The sequence below is a fragment of the Oryzias melastigma genome, linkage group LG18 (assembly GCF_002922805.2).
Source record: "Oryzias melastigma strain HK-1 linkage group LG18, ASM292280v2, whole genome shotgun sequence".
Taxonomy (NCBI): domain Eukaryota; kingdom Metazoa; phylum Chordata; class Actinopteri; order Beloniformes; family Adrianichthyidae; genus Oryzias; species Oryzias melastigma.
The window spans coordinates 8,679,391-8,702,536 of NC_050529.1; the positions used below are offsets into that span (position 1 = coordinate 8,679,391).

General features: G+C 40.8%; 1 protein-coding gene across 3 annotated transcripts in view; it reads left to right on the forward strand.

The window, feature by feature from the left end:
* The window catches only part of LOC112156334 (glucosidase 2 subunit beta), a 167,222-nt gene extending 148,479 nt beyond the window's left edge, over positions 1-18,743 (forward strand). For 2 of the 3 annotated variants that reach the window (XM_024288577.1, XM_036216544.1), the window contains exons 13-14: positions 11,426-11,525; positions 18,089-18,743. In XM_024288577.1, coding sequence (XP_024144345.1) covers positions 11,426-11,525; positions 18,089-18,226 — 238 coding nt within the window. In that variant the 3' untranslated portion in view covers positions 18,227-18,743. The remainder of the gene's footprint in view (positions 1-11,425; positions 11,526-18,088) is intronic. The other variant, XM_024288578.2, reaches the window with a different exon arrangement.
* The last annotated feature ends 4,403 nt before the right edge of the window (positions 18,744-23,146 follow it).

Sequence of the window (23,146 nt, forward strand, 5' to 3'; positions counted from 1 at the left end):
AAAAAAAAAAAAAAAAAAAAAAACTCCCTCTTGACAGAACAGCCCGACACAGAGCGGCAATTACGGACTAAAGTGTAAGCGCTATGGTTTGGGAAGAGGAGGAGGCGGCTTATTTGACAGCGTTTTTGTACTAATCTCGCTAACTGCTTGGGTCAGCTTTATGTTGCGTGAATATGAGGATCGAGAGGACGCTAAAAGGCCAACAAAGCTCAAGAACACAGATGAACTGGAGGGAATTATGCACACAAATCATAATTGAGTGGAAATTAGCTCGGATATGAGCACAAGGATGGTGTGCATTGAGCCCTTTTAATTGTCCACCATTAAAGTGAAGGCAATAAGTGTTGAAATAGGAAATGTAAAGGCTGACATAAGCTGGATTTCTGTTTTATCAACAGATAAATGGTCTCCTTGACCAGCAGTTCACAGTGAAGAGAAGCCTTTAACCCCTGACTGAAAATGTGTTTTTTTTCTTAACACATTACGTTATTATACCTAAAAATAACCAGTATGTACATAAAGTTGATATTTTTTATGTTATTTTTTTCCATTATACAGCTTTTCTAGTCACTGATAAGTAATTATCGTTTGAAAAAATGGAAACTTTATCTGTTATAATGAAAGAAAAAACTGGATTATCATATTTTTAGTTTAGAAAAAACGGATAAATCTTAAATTTGAGACTTGTAATGACAATCTTTACATGTCGAGAACCATATGAACTCCTTTTTTTCAGTTTTGGATTATTGGTTTAAAGGGAAAAAGGAAAAGATAGAAAGAAAGATCTTCGTTTTCGTCCTCCGAACTGAAATGTGGATCAAAACTATATATCTGGATTTTTTTGTATGCGTATCAGCGTCCAACACACAGAAGAAGAGGTCAAAATGGAATTGATCCCGGACGAGCCCCCAATTGGGAAACCTGCCTCAGTCTTGGCGAAAACACTAAAAGGGAGGTCATAATATAAGGAACTGGATTCTAAGCAAATCCGTAACACAGTTTATTAAAGATAATACATTCTGTGTCCTATAAAGAAAGAACAGAATGAAGTCCCGCCCACAACTAAGATGTAATTTTCTATTGACCTACTGCAGAAATGATATCCTAGAAAACGACTTTCCTGCATCATGGTGAGTCTGAATTTGGCTCCATTGTTCCATGGCAACCTTTGCTGTTGAATCTGACTTCTAAATATAGCAATGGGAAATTTTCCCATTTTGCAACCAGCCCTAGTGGTCATTTAAGTTACTGTTTCTCTTGTTTCTTAACAATTATTCTCAACCAAAACTGAAGAAAACTCATTTAGACTAAAACCTGTAGTTTAAGCTGTTTCTTGAACAAATGAAATTGAATAAATACATCATTAAGTCATAAACATGTATGTTTAAAATACTTTTAGAACCTAAACAAACAGTAGAGGAGTAGAAGTAGGAAGTATAGGTGGCCCCCATAGTTCAAATAAGATCCTTCCGATTCTAAGATGAGTTTGAAAGCTACATAAAATGAGATTAATGAAGACATTTTCTTGATAGTTGATCTGTTTTTAATCAAAATCCTGCTACAAAGCAGCACATCCCATTGCAATGTATCGTTCTTTTTGTTGTCAACGCCACTCGGCTCCTTTTTAAAGTGGCTCTCCTCATAAGAGCAGTGATGCTCCCTTTCATGTTTCCGTGTCAAAGCCAGCCCCTTAATTGTTTTGATAGACACAAAAAGGGTTTATTTTATTATTCAAGCTTTTTTTTCCTCTCCCTTTTCTCTAATCTCGCCGTCGCCCAAAGAGCGGTGACACGTCCGCTGGAACAAGTGCATAATTATCCATTTAAGTGCACTACTTAATGTGCTCACTTTCAAGCTGCCAAGGTCATTCGTTGGAGTGCCATTAGTGGAGAGAAGGACCTTCTTTACCTGAAAACATGGCAGCCGCTCGGCGCTCTAGAGGATGGATCCACAAACTCTCGTTCGCCAACACAAGGCCGTTCCAGCCCCAGGTTTTTCTGTGTGTATGATGTATGGCCCACACGCCCAACGGGCCACACGTCAGCTGGTAATCTAGGTGAAGGGGTAATGACTCCTTTGTGTCTGAGGAGCAGGTTATAATGGCAGGGAGTGGAGCGCAAGGGGAGGAGGTGAACCTGTGAACCCCCTATTGGCCTTTTCTGCTGGGTCGTCATGGCAACGTGCGGCCCAGTCGTTAATGAGGCACAAGTGAACTGTTAACTGAGAGGCTGAGATTTGCGTTTGACATCTTGGAGTTCGATTGACGCGGTAATGAAATATGCACCTGGAGTTTATCTGGTCCTGAATGCTAATCAATTAACACAAACAGAATCGCCGTTTGCTTGTAGAAACTACGTAGATATGCCCAATAAACAAGCAGACAAACGCACCCTTTATGTCTCCAAAATGAGATGAAGGGAAGGCAAAGCGATGCCTGAGCATGTGCCCTTCACATGTTCCTGCGCCCATGAATTATTTATGAAGGCGCCGGGCACAATGGATGGTGGGAAGGCGAGAGGGAGCATCGGTGACTGGCACGGTAATGACGGCGCTCGGGCTCGATTCGGAGAGCCACTCTCTGATTGGTGACTCGACATGAGTGGCAGAGGTTAGCCTCGCTTAGCGCCGCTTGGCTATGAGAGCTTTGGTAGCCGTGCTTGGCTGAATTCAAATTAACCAGCAGCTTCCAAATGACTCTGCCTTGCAGTGCATTGCTGTAGATGATTAGTACTTTAGCAGCAACGGCGAGGAGACTAAGTCGGCGTCTCAGACCCCCTTGTTAAACCGGTGAAGAGTATAGCTGCGAGCTATAATTCATGGCATAGCAGCTGCTAATGAGTGGACACCAGAGTGTAAAGTTAAGGGCAATAAATGTAGACATTACCTCATCTTATCACCGGTACCTATTTTATATCTATGTTTTTAAATTGGGGTTCTGTCTATGACCGTTTCTATGGAACTACCTGCAAATAATCCAATGTCTGGTTGACAAACTAGTCAAACCATCCTTTCCTTCCTATAGACGGTAAGGAAGTGTATTATAAGTCATTGTCTTGCTCATCATTACTCTACAGTTTACCTCCACAGAAATCACTCGTGGTGATGACATCACGTGTTTGTTTATATATTCTTTTGGTTGTTGGTTATGGTTTCAGAGTGATGCCACTTAAAAGTCTTACAAACCCGTTCTTCATCCAGAATTCACAGATTCTAGATGGACAATAGACTCTAAATGCTGTAGAGCTTTATCTAATCTAGTTTACCATTCATACTCTTGGAAGTTTAAGGGATCGACCTCAACACATCCTCATTCCCACGTCGTCACATTTAAACAGATGGTTGAGGACCCTTCCATGTCCAAAAAAATGGATTGAGGGTCCCCCTACTCGTTGTTTTTTGATGTGCTGGCTTTTCCAAATAAATCAAGGCAACCCAACCTCCGGGCCGCAAACTGGTACCGGTCCAAGGGCCAATTGGTACTGGGCCACAGATGCTAATCAGGGGTTCCTAACCCTTGGGACGCAGAATGGACCCATACCCTAAGTACACTAACCTGAAACCGAGGGGGCCTGAACTGGGATCGGTACTGGTTCCAAATGCGGTACCAGACGCAGACCAAGCTAGGGTCAGATTACCGGACTAGAGTACCAGTCCCAGCCGCATCCTGAGATTCTGTTCGCATCCAGTTCCCCGCCCGACAAAATGACCAGACCCCGATTTATTTGGAACAACCAGCACATCAAACAATGATGAGTCAGGGATACCCACAGCGTCAAGAAGTCACGCTGGAGGGTCTTTAGCCATGCGTCATTATGTGACGACTTGGAAATGAGAATGTCTTGATTGACTGTATATTAGGAGTGTAGGGAAACTGTTGATTCTGTGATATTTCATTTGCCGTTTCTTGCATCGATCTAAAATGTTGACAAGATGATATCCATCCAGTCATGCTGCTTTTGGTAACTTTTGTGCTATTCTAGGCATGTTTACATTCAAAATGGGGTCATCTGGACCCCACAAGACAACAGACTTTTTTCCGTGGCAGACATAAAGACATAAAATCCTGTCTACCTTCGTCATGGGTGGGGTCATCTCATTTTATTAACATGAAAGATGAATTAATATTAATTTAGTTTTTTTCTATTTCTATGTCATGCTCTTTAAAAGAATTGTAAAAAAAAAATAAAAATGGTTCTGCTACAGTCATGGGAGATATTGTGATCCCCAACCCTTGGGAAGCGGACCGGACTGATGACCCAGTACAGAAGGAGCCTGAACAAAACGTCCATATATGACAAATTGGGAATGACAATGTGTAGCAGATAATTTAAGTTGATTTTTAAAGCACCTCACTCCTGTAAAGTGTTGCATATTAGCTTCAGAATTCGCTAGAAATATGATAATTGCATAAACGGTTGAAGAGTTACATTAAATCAAAGAACGTGAACACAGGAGAGAAAGCTCCATTGGTAAGGGGTTAATCATCGGCGTAAAAACAAACCAAAGACATCAAATATGTTGATTTTTTTTTTGGACACAGAAGAAGTCCCACGTTGAGAAAGCTCCATTCCTTGGCATACTTTTTAAAAGCCCAAATAGCTCATCTAGAAATTCCAGTTTTAATGCTAAAGCTTCATTTATCCAGTTAAGTTGCGTTTATTATGAATTATATTAAGATGTTCAGGCATCTTTTTTTTTGCTGGTTATCGTTTGCGCCCTGACTCAAGACCACATTCCTCTGGTTCTTGAACCCCTTAACCAGCTGTCGCTTCATTTTAGGATCAATTGATTTGTTTGTTTTCAAAGCTCCTAAAATGCTTAGATTACAGACGTATTTGCTTCTTTAGATATCTTAAGGTTTACATACTCGTTTTTTTCAACGGTTACCATAAGGTAAGCCTGTTCTTCAATGCAGTCTGATTCTGGGCAACTGAACAGTAACGAACAAGAGTACTAGTGGAAAAGAGCAACTTTGTGTTTTGATTAGGATCAAAAGAAATTCAGCCTCATCTCACAAATCCATCATCAACTGAATCAATTTGATGCCTCTCTGGCGAACATTGTTCTAAAACGAAAACAGAATAAGAAGCAGGTAAAGTAAAACTTTGACTTTTCACAGTAAACGCTCTTGTTTTATTCAGCCTGTTTCTTACCTAGTATGTTTTGTTTTGTTTTGTTATCCAGCCTTAGCCCACATTTCCAAACTGTGTCATCCTAAGACATAGGAGGAAAGATGGGGGATGGGCGTAGAGGATATCTTTGTTTGCTACCTTCAATGAAAGTGGTGCTTTGTCACTAAAATATATACATTTTTATTTTTTTATAGACATCTGTCATAGAAAGTGAAAACACTAGGATTTCTTTCATAAACACACGTTTTATTTTGTTAAAATTAGGGTCTATTTTACTGGAATAAATGTTTTTTTTTTTTTTTTTTTTTCCTGGTTGCCAAATAAACCCCCATTTGGCCTGGATTTTTTATTGTACAGTATCAGTAGTGTGTTGGAGGACCAAACCAAAAAAAATACCTCTTACAGGCTGATTTTCAGCTACATCAGGCGGGACAACCCTGCTCTCAGTGCTGGATGAGATTAGCGGTGGATCTTCGGGATTTCTCACTGGGGGCGTGTGGATTAGTGACGCGGTGAAGTTTAAAACAGAATGACTAGTGACCACGTCGTTTTAACAGAGCTGGAGAGGCTTATACCAACCAAAGCCCTTATCTGAATAAGAAAAAATAAGGCAGCTAATACGCTTTTTAAAGGTAATTACTCTCCATGAGGATTAGATAATGAAAATGGATGAAACAAATCAGTGCCAGAGGGGGGAAAACCAAAGCACAGATTGGCAGGTTGGAAAAAACGATCAGCAACAAATGATTAGATTTTTATTTTTAGAAATTCCTATTTGTTTTATGCGGTCCTACATCAATTCTGAAAAGTAAAAGCCCTCATTTTTAATGGTATTTTATGATAATTAAATCAAAACTCCATCTACTGTAGTGCGTGTCAATGGAAATTACACCTTAGCAATTGAAATGAAATGGGACTGAGTCACTGGCGTGTGCAGCTACAAGCGTGTTCGCGTTCTCCCGGGTCCACTACCTCACCCACAACGTCTGGATAATGGCTTTAGCCGGCTAAATATGCGGCTAATAAAAGGTTTATCTTTGATGGAAGAGGTGTTTTTATGGCCATCCAGCAGAATGAATCCTCGCCCGGATGTCGGTAAATAGGATTCTCAGCGTTTTTGAGCCTGACGAGGAGCAACGCTTTAATATTTTCAGTCATCAATCATTAAAAGGAAGCGCGCCTGTTTGGCCCCTCCCCTCCCTCTGCCGGATGGATTTATCTAAATGGGAGATTCATTTTCCTGCTCTTTTCTATTTACCAACTTAAATTGAGTTTTTTCGTTTTATTTTTTTAGGGATGAGAGATTCCTTCCAGTGAGCAAATCGAACAGAATTTTATTTCTTTTAAATGGTCGCTTGGTCCTCATGGAACATGCCGTTTGTGGTTAATGTGAAGATGCCAGTCAGTTCATTTCTGTCATGCGGCCGGTTTGATGTAGTATTGGTACATCATTGTTGAAAGATGTGTCCCAATGTGATCATGTGACATGGGATGTTGTACCCCAATCAGCTATCGGTTATTTATTTCACTACGCTGTATATCTCAAGATTATTATTACAAATGAAAACTCTACTAAAGTCTGTATATCATGAACAGATCACAACATTTTATTGCCGTAAAACACAGAAGAATTCAGCACACAGAAAAAGTTTGGTAAAGCTAGCGGTTTATTCACGCTCTCTCCGTCCTGCTAACAGACAGACGGCAGTGAGACCGCTGCCAAGAGACCGTCTACAAAACACAAAATCCCCTGTAAATACCTTCAAGCGTTTAAACTGTCTTTGTACTCCACATTTTGTGTAGAATCTGTTCTAAAAGTATTAGTTTCCATCACCTTGTGAATGTTTTTTTGATTGTTGTTGTTTGTGCTCTATTGTGTTTTATGATTTCTTATCTTGGCGTTCCATACATGTTGATGAAAACTGCTCTGGACATCAAGTGGTTGGTTTATTAATTGATTGATTTGTTTGTGTGATTGTTTAGTTGATTGATTTTTTTTCTTTTATTTATTTATTGGTTGGTTGGTTAATTAATTGATTAATTATTTGATTGGTTCAATTACTTAATTAAATTGTAGATTGATTAGTTAATTGATTGGTTTCTTTGATTGGTTAGTTGGTTGATTTTTTTTCTATTTTGCTTGAATGGTTAATGAATTAATTGATTTGATAGTTTAGTTGGTTGGTTGGTTAATTGATTTTGTTTGATATGTTTCTTCGGTTGGTTGATTGGGTTTATGTGTTTGTTTTTTTATTAGTTTGTCTGATTGCTTAGATAGTTGATTTCTTTCTTTTATTCATTTATTGATTGGTGGGTTGGTTGGTTTATTGATTGATTGGTTAATTGATTTATTTGATTACTTAGTTTAATGGGTGATTGACTTGTTAATTGATTGTTTTTAGTATTTTCTATTGATTAGTTGGTTATTTTGTTTTTTTTTTTGATGGATGGGTAATTCATTGATTTGCTTGTTTAGTTGGATGGTTGGTTAATTGATTTTGATTGATTGATTGATTAAACTGGGATTTGGATTTTGTCTTAACTTTACCCTTAACTGTATAGACCAAAGCTTAAAGTCAGACGCCAACTTCAACCTTGTCTGACTTTTATTGTGTGGCGGAAATATACAACAAAATAAAATATTACAAAACATTGTAAAAACTGTTTATTATTTTCTAAAAATAATAATAAACATGATTCATCTGTGTTTGGAACTTTATAATCAGCCAACCCGGTAACATTACAGACTTGGTCGTTATTTGGTGTGTGGGAATAACAGTCATAATAAATCTTTTTAGGAAATACTGGTTTTGTTTTATACATGCTAATTAGTTTTAATTGGAGTAAAAGGTTTTTCTGTTTCCTCAATCATTCTTCTTTTTACAAAGGAACTTCCGAAGGACATTTGTTTTTTGTTTGTTACCTTTAAGACACGAGGCCGAGGAGAACGACTTGATGTGTTAAGAGTGAGTCACAAACGGACGTGATGGAGAGAATCTAGTAACATTACTAAATAAAACTTCCTGCAGATGATAAATCAGATAGTAAAATAAAACGTAAATAATGTATATTGAGATTTTTTTTGTGGTCTGGTACCAAGTGACCTACAGATTGGTTTTTGGTCTGCTGCCTTGTGGTTGGAGAGCAGTGAATCGGATAACAAAACGATTCTTTCACTGAAGCCAGGAGTCCATTCTGCAGAGTTGAACCGACCCATATGGTTTTATCACATGAATTTGAGCAGTACGGCGCCATGTGTTGGGCTGTTTTTGGTACTCTTGTAAATAACCGGTTGTGCTGAGGCCTGGTGTCGACTGTACAACTACAGAAAGTGTGCTCCCAATACCCGGAGAGAGTAGGTATTATTACGGGGAATGATCTGTCAATAAGATTTCATCTGGTGACTCCACTGAGTCCAAATGGCTGGAGTGTGTTGGCTACATCTCAGTGATAACTCAAGTCTAATTGACAAGGCCTGTGCTGCCTCCAGGGGAACCAGGGGGGGCCAGCAGAGGAAGATAGAGATGAACCGACGAAGGTGAGGCGGCACACATGTTTGGGTATTGGGATTGCGATGGATGAGGAGACATGGAAGTAATTCACGAGGGAAAGCGTGGTCCACTAACAGCAAGACCGACAGTTACCGTCTCTGCCGGCCGCGGCCGCCTGCCCTGACAGCAATCCATTTGAGGGCCTCCTGGTGCTAACAGAGTGCTAAGACCCAATCAAACAGGCTCAAAGGAAAAAGGCGAGACGCTCCGGTCCAACCCGCTTCCACTTGTATGAGCAATTCACCCCGACTGACCCGCTCAGGCATCTTAAATAAGCCATGCATATCGAGAGCAGAGCAGGAGTCACACTTGGGGACCTGGAGACAGCTACGTGTCTTTAAAAGCAGAGGATTGCTTTTACTGCCTTTTTCACTTTATTTAGGTCAAATGAAACACAAAAAAAGACATTTAAGACTAGACTCCTCTAACAAAAGATGACACAATGTTCTACAAAATACTGTGTAGGGATCTTTGTCGGTAGATGAGCATTTGTTGGTGGAGATGGTCCGAACACGAGTTAGAAATATAAGGAATGACCTCATATGGGTTGTTTTGACAGTTTATGATGAAATATGTACTACTCTGTAGAAAGACTGTCATGGATTTAAAGCAACGTTTATTAAATTACTAATATGTGAAAAGCCACCGATGACACGGTTCTGAATATTATGTATTTTTTAAACAGATTGTCATATCTGCAGTTTAGTCTATTTAAGTTTTGTTGATTTAAGTGATTAAGTTAGTTTATACTGGAGCAACACGGACTAACACGCCTTCTTCCAACGACCACAGTTCTCTGTTTACAGAAAGTCCTTTTCAGAAAATCTGTCCATTTACGTTGATTTGTGTAGACATTCACTACTGTACAATATTTCATGTCAAAGCTAAGATGAACTAGAATTTTATTGACTTCTTCAAGGGTTGAAGAGTTACAGTTCAAAGAATGTGAAGACTGGAGCTGAAGTTCACATGTTTAAGGGTTCAGGACAGCATTCTGTTAAATAGTGTTGTTTCTTATGTAGACATTCGCCTTTTAATTTTTACTTGGTAATAAGTAAACTGAATGAATCTGTATTTTCTGGCAAAATAATTTTACAAAATTGTGTTTTTATTTTGAAAATTCACCAAAGTTTGACTTCTAGCAAAGACCAGAATCTGAATGTATCTGTTAAGTTTTCTGATCGGATCAATTTGTCAACGCGCACATTCATCTACTCTCCCCTTATCCAACCGTCTGTCCGTCCATCCATCCATCCATCCATCTATCAATCTATCAATCCATCCATCTGCTATCCATCCATTCATCCGTCCGTCCATCCATCCATCCATCTATCCATTCATTTACCATCCATAATCCATCCATCTATCAATCCATCCATTCATCTACCAGCCATCCATCCATCATCCATCCATCTATCTATTCATCCATCCATCTGCCATCCATCCATCCATCCATCTACCATCCATCTATCTATTCATCCATCCATCTGCCATCCATCCATCTACCATCCATCTATCCATTCATTTACCATCCATCATCCATCCATCCACCCATCCATTAATTTACCATTCATCCATCCATCCATCCATCATAAATCCAGCAACCCATGCACATATTCATCCATCCCCCCATTCCCACATCAACTCTCACCAATCCATCCATCCAACTATCCACCCATCCATCAATGAAATCCATCCATCCATCCATTCATCAGCCCATTTATTCATTCATCCGTCCATCCATCCGTCCATGGATTGTTTCCAGTGTATTATTACCTGAAGGGCGTTCAGAGCCATTAAAGAGTATCTAAAAGAAACGGAGCATAAAACTAAGTTGATTGTGTTTCATAATGGCTAATACCCTTGAAGAACAGCCAGTCTAGCCAGCTCAATGAAAGGTCAGTGTGGACACATTCATCAACCATGCATAGTTCTGACAGTGTTGGCAGGGGCAAAGAGGTACTTAGGTAAATGAACACAAAAGCTTCCCTCCATTTACAGCTTTTTATGGCCCTTCAGATGAACACAAGACTGGACAAAGACGGAAGAATCTTCTGTAGAAAGAGCGACAAAGATTAATTTCATTATTTATTCTCTCTGTTCGGCGCTGTGGGTTGGAAACTCTTTGGAGTGTATGTAGGGCACGAGTGTGAGACACACTTCTGTGGAAATCTCAGTTCAGCCACGCACCAAATGCAGAAAAGATCCTCCCAACAGGATTACAGTGTTTTACAGAAATCAGGGAGTCGCAGCAGCAGGAGTGCAGTTAAAGCCACCTAAAGAAGCTGCTGGAGCCCAGCAGAAGATCAGAGGAAGTTAGAAGCATAATGAAACGGCATCTGTCGGTGCTACTTTGGACGGCATCCGCTGGCACCCCGGTTTGGTTTTCATAACTCCCCTTGAAACATTGGGTGAGAATGTAATTAGCTAACACTGGGCAGGCACACGAACACTCATCGGAGACTGGCATTTCTCTCTTTTCTTTCCCCCTGTGTGCTGTTGCACCAAGTATCAACTCTGACAAAATGGTAATTAATATTTCTCCTCCATTGTTGAGAACGCCAACGAAGGGCACTGCCAGATCGCTATCTTGCCAACTTTTAGATTTCGGCAGAAAGAAAAGTGTTTTTGGGAGAGTCCTGCCATTGTAAAGAAAATAGTTTCTGTATTGGTCTAAAAAAAAAATCATTAACAGAAAGCAAGATTCCTCCCCTGATTTTGGTCAAACGTCTTTTATTCCAGGGTGTGGGGGATGTGGGCGGAGCCAGCGAAGAACCGCTACAATCAGATGATTTATGAGAACGGAGAGCCCTGCTGGCAAGGAGGCTCTCGCAGCACTACGGTGAGTCCTCACGTCTGCACACGGCTGTAGTAATCAGAGCGTTTAACCACGTCTGGTTGTTGACTACCACTCAAAGCGTTCTTTGCATGATTGCAGACTTCCCTTTAGACACTCTTGGAGTGTTTACTGTTGTTTACCTCTACTCCCACGTTGGAGCTATTCAACAAATCACGCCAGGGGTTTTTATTTTTATTATAACTCCCATTATTACAAACAGTTCCATCAATTCCATCCTTTTGGCAGATAAAGTCAAGACTCTTGAAATGATGATAATGTTGGGTCACCGTCACGCCCGACCTAAGTGAGCGTTCTATGGAGAGCCAGATGGACGTTTGGATGTTTTGAGTTTATGTTTTTCTTATATTATTATACAGCCGGTATTTTTATGCCTCTAATCTAAAGAGAAAAAAATCTTCTGGATTTAGCAAACAGGACATAAAAAATATCAATTAATTGTATTGTACCTGTATTGCAACCTCAAGGAACTAGAGCTGGGTATTGATAGAAACGATTTGATTCACATTTGTACATATTTGTTTAGAAATACATTAATAATCTACTATTTGGTTTGAATATATTTCTCTATGTTTCTCTAAAGGAGAAACTCTAACAAAAATGTTCAGATCATTAACATTGTGAACATTGTTCTGCTTCTCCTGGAGGGCCTTTGGCCACTAGGTGGCGATCGTTCAATAGCATTACACCTTATTCAGAAGAAAAAGAAAGTATGAGCAAAAACAAGGTTTTTGACCACAAATGTTTGCTTAAAAAAAGGTTTCCTTAACCTTAGAGCTCTATCGTTGGGTGATTTCCACCCGAGCTAAAGTATTTACAGGATTTCCAATATGTTGCATTTTTCTGAGTGTTGGGTCCCTGCGTAAAGTCATACATGTTCCAGGAATGGGTGGAAACAAAGACAACGTCTCCAGTATCATTAATTTTTTTAAGAATTTTTTGTTCTCAAATTCCTATTTTTTCCTTCTCTAATTTATCATGTTTTGTCATATTTTGGTTTACTGCTTATGATAAATACTTTTTATTATATTGGGTGAAAATTACCCAACAAAAGTTATTTTATAGCGTTTTATAGCAAAAGTGTTCTAGGGTTAAAAGAGTTTGAAAAACTTCATACCTGTGAGTTTATAAAGATGTTTATTTATTCAGCAATGTATGTTTAGTTTGACCAAGCGTTAGCATTAGCCGTCCTATGGGAAATTCCATTAAACGTTAGCATCAAGCTAGCAGACTTTAGCTTTATTTGCTAAATCGATTTATATTTTTGTGTATTATTGATCTATTGAGCTTAAATCAAATAACCCTAAAAGGAACGTCATGAAAACGGAATAATTCTATAAATGTGACAACAAATAATTAACTTTTATTTTCTAGGTCAAACCAACAGAAAAACAGCAAAGCTGCATCATATTATCTCCACAGACGCAGTTAAGTAGCTGGAGCTCGTGTCGAACGGCCGCAGATACAGAATTTAATCTGAAAATCAACCAACTGAGTTCCCCTCTTCCCCCACAGATTAACTCAAAGTCGGACGGGCCGGTAAAAACCGCTCGTCTGCGGTCACTGCTCAACCAGAGAGAAGAGCGTTTTAGTGCCGAAAGAGAAAGCTCCAGCATTTCAAATATAATGAGCGCCGACTTCTGACGAGACTTCATTTAGGCTGCCTGCACATGGCGGCGGCGGCGGCGGGGAGGGGGGGGTCGTATCAAAGGGATTCAATTTAGTTTCTTCAAAAGGGGGCCCCTGGATGACACCCGCACATACATTTACAAATGACATTTATAGGACTGACTGGGAGGGGAGGCCCGGCAATGAAAACGAGACGATTGAATGTGCTAAATATTTAATTGAGAAAAATTCTTACACAAAATGTAAATGAATCTGGTGGATGTGATTGAAGGAGCAAAGGCAGAGAGGAGGGAGGTGGATGGAGGGAGGGAGGGAGGATAGGGGGGTTGCAGAGCTACATTTACCAACAAAAACTCCCAATGAGGGCTGACAAACGGGGCAGGGAGCCAGTTTCAATTGCTTGGCTGGAAACAGAACATCTTCTTGGCCAGGCAGCTAAATGGGGACACGAGGGCTGAATGTTTGTAGTCAAATGCACATGTGCAGGACGAGACTCTTAAGAGGAACCCCTGATTAATACACAGGGAGCGGCTTCTTTTGGCCTTCCCTCCAATTTTCCTTCCGTCCGCATCTCATTTGTGCAGTAAACTAATGTAGACTTTCTCCATAGCTAAGGTCATTTATGTCCAATTTCTGTCCAATTCCTCTGTTCGTATCGTTTGTTAGACGCATGAAACCATTTTTGACTTTCTTTGAGGTATTTTGGGTTACTGTGTTACAAAATAAAAGCTTATAACATCACAGAATGTTAACGTTTGGGCTTTTAGTTGGCTATTAGGACTTAAAAAATGAATGTCTTCAGGGTCAACGTCTACTAGACTAGACTAGAACATGCTACTTCAAGGGGCAAACCTTTGATGATTGAGACAATACTACAAACGTCTACAGACACAGCTGTGGTTTTCTTTAGCCTCGTTTCCATTGGTCGGTCCGGTCCAGTAGTTTGAGTTTGGAGTCAGATTCCAGCTCAGGCGAGGAAATACAAAGACGTTCATGGATCTATTGATGCTTCAGAGTGGAGCTAAGCCGGGAGTTTGTGTCCAGAATGTCTCCTAATAGAGATATAGATCTAGATATATTAGAGACAGGCATCTATTGGTGACCGGTGTTTCCTCTATCACAGACCGAATGGTGATGATGAATGTTGGTCCCAGGAGGTCACTGTTAGAGAGAGATAATCAACACCTGTTCGACCCAGCATTTAATGGAGACCTGCTTCTATTGGAAGATATACAGTACTCAGAAATGCAACTATACGCTTCATCATCAGAAAAAAGACACAAGAACATGTTAATAACGCAATGGTTACCAGAGTGGGTCTTTAAATTATTCATGATTGGAAATTTCCATATAAAGTCATAGGATCCGATCATCTATTGCATATAGGAGATACTCTTGTTCGTCTTTTAATGTTGGCTTTGGTCACATTTATTGTTCTCAAAACTTAGATTATGCTTCCTTTTGTTATTTGTATCTTGAATAATAGAAATCCTCCAATTTCTGATAAATACAGATGTCTTAAAAAATCTTTCCTGTTCACACAAAGTTTCAATGAAACAATCAAATCAATATTCATTTAAAAAATGTAAACTTGTTTTCTATGTCTTTATTTTTTGTGAAAAGTTGCACTTTTTAGAGTGGGAGATAATTCAATGACTAGTGGTCATTTCCGGAACTGCATCATTTGTAAAAACTGGACTTTTTTGTCGTTTCACTTCCATGATTACTCGTAATTTGTCTTTAATAACAGGAAAAACAAAGACCAATGTTTGTAGAATCACCCCTTAGAACGACTTGAAGGCTTTTTATGTCTTTTCAACTCTGACACTTGAGAATATTACCCTTTTTTCGGTGTTTCAGTCATGCTGAGATTTAAGGATGTAGCATCACTTTGATGTCTTTCATGTCATTCTGCTGTAGGTCATGCGGCGTGGATCGGACAGATGCTCTTACCTTTCCTTACATATTACCCAGGAGTACACAGGAACGTATGGCCAACCTAATGACTCCAAGATGTCTCCGTCCTGTGGCTCTGAAACTGAACATCCACCTGCTACTGCCCCGTTTGACATTATGGGATGTTTGCGTCAGATATTCAGAGTTTTCACCAAATCTGCCAGTGTGCATTGAGACCAAACATCTGTGCTGTCCATCTGATATTGTTTGGGGAGTTGGGAGACCAATTTAAATGCAGTTTGCTTCTCTTAGTTCTGCAAACGCTGGACATGTTCCAGCATGTGGAGTTTTTCAGTTGAGTCTATTGAAATCAGTCGACAACATGACCACATCCGTCTATTTTTACAACCATGATGGTCAGGGGCTTTTTAAAAAAAAATTTACATTTGAGGAAATTTGAGCTATGAGTTTTAAAAGCCATTCTAAATAAATATGTTTTTAGTTGATGTTTAGAAGAGAGTTTGGTGAAGGACCCCTCCATGACAAAAATGGACCTTTTGGGTGCCTCTCGCTGGTCGTTTGACGTGCTGGCTGTTCTTATTAAATCACGGGTCCCAACCTCTGGGCCGCAAACTGGAGCCGGTCCAGTACTGGGGCAAAGAGCGCACTGATATCCTAACCCGGTACCGGGTCATGTCGAGTACCATGCCTGGCACAGATTCGTGTCCAGTACTGGTAGTGGGTTAGGATACCAGTATTGACCGAGTCCGAGGACCAGTCCATGTCTGGTATCGTGCCTGGTACCGGTTCACGTCTGGTACTGCATCCAGCACTGGTACTGGGTTAGGATACCGATACTGATCACATTCTAAGATCCAATCCAACTGCGGTACCACGTCCGGGCTCGGTTCACATCGGGTACAATGCCTGGTACCTGTTTGTGTAAGGTACTGCATCTGGCGCTGCATCCAGCACTGGTACAAGCCGTGTCCTGAGGTCCAATCCATGTGTGGTCCCACGTCTGGGCCCAGTCCATGTCAAGTACCATGCCTGGTACCTGCTAGCATCCGGTACAGTATCTGGTACTGCGTCCAGTACTGGTACATGGGTAGGATACCAGTACTGGCCGCATCCTAAGGACCAGTCTATGTGCGGTACCGCATCTAGGCCTGGTTCACGTCAGGTACCATTCCTGGTATCAATTTGCGTCCAGTACCGCTTCTTGTGCTGCATCTGATACTGGTCTGGTACTAGGTTAGGATACTGTTACTGGCCATATCCTGAGGTCCAATCCACATGTGGTACCACATCTGGGCCTGGTTCATGTCGGGTACCGTGTCTGGTACCTGTTTATATGTAGTACCACATCTGGTATCATCTCCGGTACTGGATAAGGATAAGGATACCGGTACTGGTCGCACCCTGAGGACCACGTGTGGTACCGCATCCGGTACCACGTTCCAAGAGTTGCAGACCTTTGATTTTACAAACAGTTGGCACGTCAAAATATGACGAGTTGGAGAACACCCAAAACGTCAAAAACTGACACGTAGGGGTCCTTAACCAAACGTCAACATGTGACGACATGGAATGAGAATGAGTTGGAACTTAAAATAGACTCATCCGTTGTGTTGTTCTCCCTGCAGAGGCTGATTATTGCAAATAAACAACACAGTTCAAAAGAAAAACTTCCTATCGACCCCTCTGACCAATCACATGCTTATTGGAGCCCCTAGGCTTTCTGGGTAGTGTAGTCAAATTTCATGCTTCAAAAAAACACTATTAGTTTAGAAGTGAACAATATTGTAACTTAAAAGATAAAACTCCTTAAAGTGCAGAATAGTAAATGTTGTGACCTGTAGCACAGACCCAGACACAGTCTGTGGGTTGAATTCCACAGTTGGGTCACGCCAAAGAATCAACTTGGACTCGATCCCGGTTTTCTTGGCGCTCCACGTCAAGGGTTGCATTGGGGGGTTAAATCACCAACTGGTTCCCAAACATAGCTGTGATCTTTGCTAAGTGTTCCCTCGGGGGGGCGGGACCAATGACAGATTTCACATACTATTTATCTCCAGAACAGTTCTATAGGTCGACACTGGAGCGACTCTTACTTGGTTCGTGTTCATTTACCATCTGTCTTTTGTTCTTCAGTCCTTTTTCAAGTTTTATTTCATACCATCATTTATAACTTCGTTTATTCATAATCTATAATGAGAAAAAGAGATTCATGTTTTTTCTTGTACTTTACATGTAAAGCCTTGAGAGAGGCTGCACTCTTACACATGACTGGCCTTTGCTCTGGCTGAACAGACAGAATTTCACATTTGACTTCACAAAGTCACAGACATTCCTCAAAACAACCCAGAGATTTTGGCTATGGCACCTGTGCATCAACACTCGCAATAAAACAAACAACAAAAGAGAATCCTGCTTAATATCGTTGTGCTGCCAGGAAGCAGGTAGCATAACGAGAGTCTATTTTTAATTCCGAGAATGGGACAAAAACCAAACCAGCAGCCTGAAACTTCAGCACAATAATACCTGTCAAGTTCCTCTATCTGTGCTTCTTCAGGTGCTTTTGTTCGCCAGAGGGATTGTCTGTTCAGGGTGCAATATGATGTGAGGGGTTACTATGGAAACCACCTCCAAGTAGAGGAAGTTTTTTTTTTTTCCCCCATTTTCCGCTCTCTCGTAGCGGGCGCTCGTATCACCTATTAGAGTCCTGACAGCGGTAATCGCACCCTCCACTCGTCCAGCTCACATGTAGGATGACAGCAGTGATGCCCCCACCTCATTTCCCAGCATCCCATCAGTGTTTTATAGGTTTTTAATTTTCATAAATTCACTTGGATGCGCTCAGGTTGCGTGGTTAGCTCACTTTTTCAGAGAATTATCCTCCACCCCCGAAAAAAAAGAAGAGACAACTTCAGTCGGGTGGCTCTGTGAGATAAAACTGCGCGGCTTAACAATGGCTCCTGCCCACCCCACCTTCAACTTTTTCCTCCTTTGTGCTTTTCTAGGTCACGCTGACATGCGGAACGGAGACAGCCCTGCGATCAGTGAAGGAGCCCAGCAAATGCCAGTACATCATGGACTTTCAGACTCCTGTGGCCTGTCAGCCGGTGCTAAAGCAGAGAGGTGTACACAGTGAACTGTGACCCCCTCCCCTCCCTGTCTGGCTTAGACTAGAATAACTCGGTCCTTCTCCCCTCTCGACTCGCCCACAAAGGCAGACTGGACTCCTGAAGGTCCCTCCTGACATCTGTCTTGTCAGATCTTGTATACTTCTGAACCAGTTTGGGTAAGGTCAGACTGTTTCTCAGAATCCACTTACAGTCATTGTTACTCTTGTGTGGTCATTGAACAGTGTTACAGGTCCACTCTAGCAGCATTTACTAAAAGATAAGCAGAACTGGATCATTCTTGTAGCCACTTACAACCTTTTGTGCTACTATGAATAATATCTTAAAGGACTGCTGAGTCATGCTGTATATTCCCACATGCTGGTGTTTGCTGCTTCTCTGTAGGTGTTATAAACTTCTAAAGGATTGATATGATGTATTTTTCTACTGTCTTATATAAAACAAAAGACCAGAACTACCGATCACATAGAACAGCAGTGATGTAGATAAGATGTTACAAGTTTATTATCAATAAACTAAAATATAAACCTTCTGGACTGATGCATTATTCACATTACCACACTATATTGTCAATTTTTGTCTATTTTGCAAACATAATGTACTCAAGCTATTAGGCGCATTAAGTGAAAAAAAAGGAGTCCGAGATAAGTCAGACAGACTTTAGAAACTGCATTCAAAGTAATTCTAGATGGCAACTGGATGGCACAGTGTACTAAGCGCAGGGTTTGCATGCAGGAGACCGGGGTTCAATCCCCCACTGATCTCCATCCAGATTGGGTCTTTAGGCAAGACCCTTGACGCTGCTCCAGGCATTTACTGTGACTGCGCTAACTCTCAACCTTGTTAGCCAAAACAATACACAGTCTCAAACTGCTACATGTTATCTACGTTAGCTTATTTACGATAACAACACCCTTGTTAGCAGCTCATACAAAAAACAGCCTGGTACCGCTAAAACAAACGTCACTGTGACTACACTAACTCCCAACCTTGCTAGTAGCACATAAAAACTACTGTCCGACATCACAATACGTTAGCCACGTTAGCATATTTACAGTAACACCCAAACTTGTTTGCAACACAAAGAAACCAGACTGAAACAGCTGAAACAAACATTCCTGTGACTGGATTGACTCCAAACCTCGTAAGTAACATGTTAAAGAAAACAAACAAAAAAAAAAAACAGAGTGACAAATACCACTGCAGGTTGCAGCCACGACTCAAATATCATTAGCCTCGACTCAAATATTGTCAGCCGCGACTCAAATATCATCAGCCGCGACTCAAATATCGTCAGCCGCGACTCAATTATCGTCAGCCGCGACTCAAATATCATCAGCCGCGACTCAAATATCGTCAGCCGCGACTCAAATATCGTCAGGCAAGACTCAAATATCGTCAGGCAAGACTAAAATATCGTCAGGCGCAACTCAAATATCGTCAGCCGCGACTCAAATATTGTCAGGCGCGACTCAATTATCGTCAGCCTCCACTCTAACATCGTCAGCCGCGACTCAAATATCATTAGCCGCGATTTAAATATCATCAGCCGCGACTCAAATATCGTCAGCCGCAACTCAAATATCTTCAGGCGCGACTCAAATATCGTCAGGCGCGACTCAATTATCGTCAGCCGCGATTTAAATATCGTCAGGCGCGACTCAAATATCGTCAGCTGCGACTTAAATATCATCAGCCTCGACTCAAGTATCGTCAGCCGCGATTTAAGTATCGTCAGGCTCGACCTAAATATCGTCAGCCTCAACTCAAATATCGTCAGCCTCGACTCAAATATCTTCAGGCGCGACTCAAATATCGTCAGGCGCGACTCAATTATCGTCAGCCGCGATTTAAATATCGTCAGGCGTGACTCAAATATCGTCAGCCTCAACTCAATTATCGTCAGCCGCGACTCAATTATCGTCAGCCGCGACTCAAATATCGTCAGCCTCGACTCTAATATCGTCAGCCGCGACTCAATTATCGTCAGCCGCGACTCAAATATCGTCAGCCACGATTTAAATATCGTCAGGCGTGACTCAAATATCATTAGCCGGAACTTAAATATCCTTGACTCAAGTCAGGTGGGCCACTGGAAGTAGGTTGGATCTGTCTCTCAAAAATGGTGCAGTTTGCTCTGGCTTAATAGGTCCATTTCATAATGGAAACACTCAAGTGTGCATGTGAGTGTGTGTGACTGTGCGGTCTGTCCAGAATGTACCCTGCCTTCACACAACAGTAGCTGGGATAGGCTCCAGCAGCCCCGTGACCCAGAAAAGGATTTCCTGAGATTCTGAAGTAAGGTCAGGCTTTGAGGGATTAAAAACTATGACTTATGACAAACTTTATTTATCCTCTTGGCATCTATTAATTCAAATATGCATCAAACCACTTCTACTCCAGAATTACCGTAATGCAACATCTACTTAAATACAAAAACATGTTGTTTCTTAACGTGTCTTTTACATGAAAAACATTGAAACATTTGTGTTTTTTCAGTAAAAATTGACATTTTCTGAGAAATGACAGATCGCCTTGAAAACGATTTTCATGCGAGGAAAACTTAATAAACACAACACGCCGTTGGCCTCGCTCCAAGCACAATGGATAGACCAAAAACAACAACAAAAAAACATTTATCTGTTGATTACTTTCTGCTTTTCTAGACTCCAGATCCACTACCCTCTTCAAACAAAAAGAAATAAAAAAAATAGTTTCTTCTCTTAACACAAATGAGTTTGCACTGACAGCCTGTGTTTGCATAATAATAAATTGTGCAGGATGGCTAAATGAATATGTATTCTTCCAAGTCGTTCACACTATTTACACACTTTCAATTCTTAATCTAAACTGAATGTAACATCAATTGATTTCCCCGAGATGCTGGCAGCCTCGGCGGTCCGCTTCTCGCCGAGCGCGCCGTCTATGATGTTGTTATGTAACAGATTGTTGGGTTTCTGTGGAGGAGCCCCTCTGTTCATTAAGGGCGAGCTAAATCAGCTGTCAGGTATCCAATAGGCTGCCTGATATATTTCTGCCCTGCTGGGGCAGCTGGCTGGATGTTTGCCTGCCAGCGATGCAATAGCCCGAGGCGCCGGAGCTCAGGGACTGCTGCTTTTTATTTATCCGGCTTCAGCTCTCGTCCACAGATTGTATGTGACGCTTAATCTAATCATTTGCCTTCACCCCCCAGCCTGGTTTTTTGTTGTTATTTTTCGTTTAGGGTGCCAACAGATCTAGCAAGAGCTTATTCTGGAAAAAGCTTGATGAAGGCTGATGCTTAGGAGGAGGAAAATAGAGTTCAGAAGCTGTGTTTAAAATACGACTGTAGTTTTCCGCTATGGAGGAAGGATGTGGTCACATGACTCATTGGTTTCCATTGAGTTTTTTGTCATGATCACCTTCAGAGTCCATTACTAGCCTTTACCAGACGCATTGGACAGCTGTTTGGGTACAGCCAGTAAGACCTTCTGGAGATGAGGGTCTATTATCATGTTGAAGTCGAAAAAGTCAGATCAAAGTCAATCATTAGGATTAAAATTTAGATTAACGCCATAAAAAATGTATGCATTGATTTGTCTGTAATGAATTATTCAATTGCTAATAATGTGTTATTTTAACACCTCTAATCACGACCACACAACCAATAAAAGATTCATGAACTAGACTGTTGGTGAGTTAATTTTCCTTTTAAATTTGTGCTAAATTTAAAGAAGATTGTAGATATTTGTTGAACTTTGCCTGGTTTAAATTGGTGTAAAAAGAGCTTCAAACAGGAAGTTAAAGGTTGATTCTCCCGTATGGGTAATGCTTTTATTTTCAAACATAAAAGTATAAATAGATGTTTGTTCGAACCCCTTCAGAACAGAAATATAAATATTTATAGTTTAATTTTTTTTATTTTTTATATCGTCTTTGGTAAAATTTTATGCTGATAACATCATACTTTCTATATTTGACATGGAAATGTTCAAAAATGGCCTGAACTCAAACTCAATAAGATGTTTGCTTTTTTATGACCAACATAGAAATTGTCAAATTGAGTTGTGGTCTCATGATTGACATTTGACTAGTCCATTCCCAGTTTGCGGACGGCCTTGCTTGGAACTTTCCTGACACTATTCGCAGGGGAAACTACTTTTTTTGCCACTTTTGGTAACGGTTGTAGTTGGATGATGTCCTATCCAACCAACACGAGGAACAACCACATTGTTCCTCAACCCAAATCAACCCCAAAAAACAATATGCTACTTGTTTTTCTCTTATGAGTAATGATTTTACTTCTTGTTTTGAAAGCAAAAAGTATTTGTAGCCGTCCCCCAGCAAGCGTAATTTGGCTTCATATGGTTTAAAAGTCGGCAGAAATGTGGGTCCTTATTGTGTTTGTTGGTCTGTGCCCACATTAGCTTGAGTAGGATCAGTTGGTTGGCTCGCTATGCTAACCAGCTGCCCAGTGTACAGAAGTAGACAGCAGAGCGTGCTAGCTCGCCACAGTGGCGCTTGCTAGTTCACTACAACAGAGATTGCTAGCTCGCTACGCTGTGGACTGTGGATCTTGCTAGCATGCTACAACAGAGCTTGCTAGCCAGCAGCCCAGTGGACAGAAGTAGACAGAGCATGCCAGTTCCCTACAATGGAGCTTGCTAGCTCAAAACAAGGGAGCTTGCTAGCTTGCTATGTTGTGAACAACGGAGTTTGCTAGCTCGCTACAAGGGAATTTGCTTGTACGCTACACTGTGGATAGTGGAGGTTGCTAGCACGCTAAAACGCATTTTCTGCCCACTTTTAAACCATATGGGGCCCATTAAGCCTTTCTGGCTGTTTTTTATTTTTTATTTTATTGTTTTTTCCCTCTCCTTTTCAAGCAACAAATCATGCTCTAATTGACTTCAGTTACAAATATTTATTTGTAATTAATCAAATTTGACTTATTTT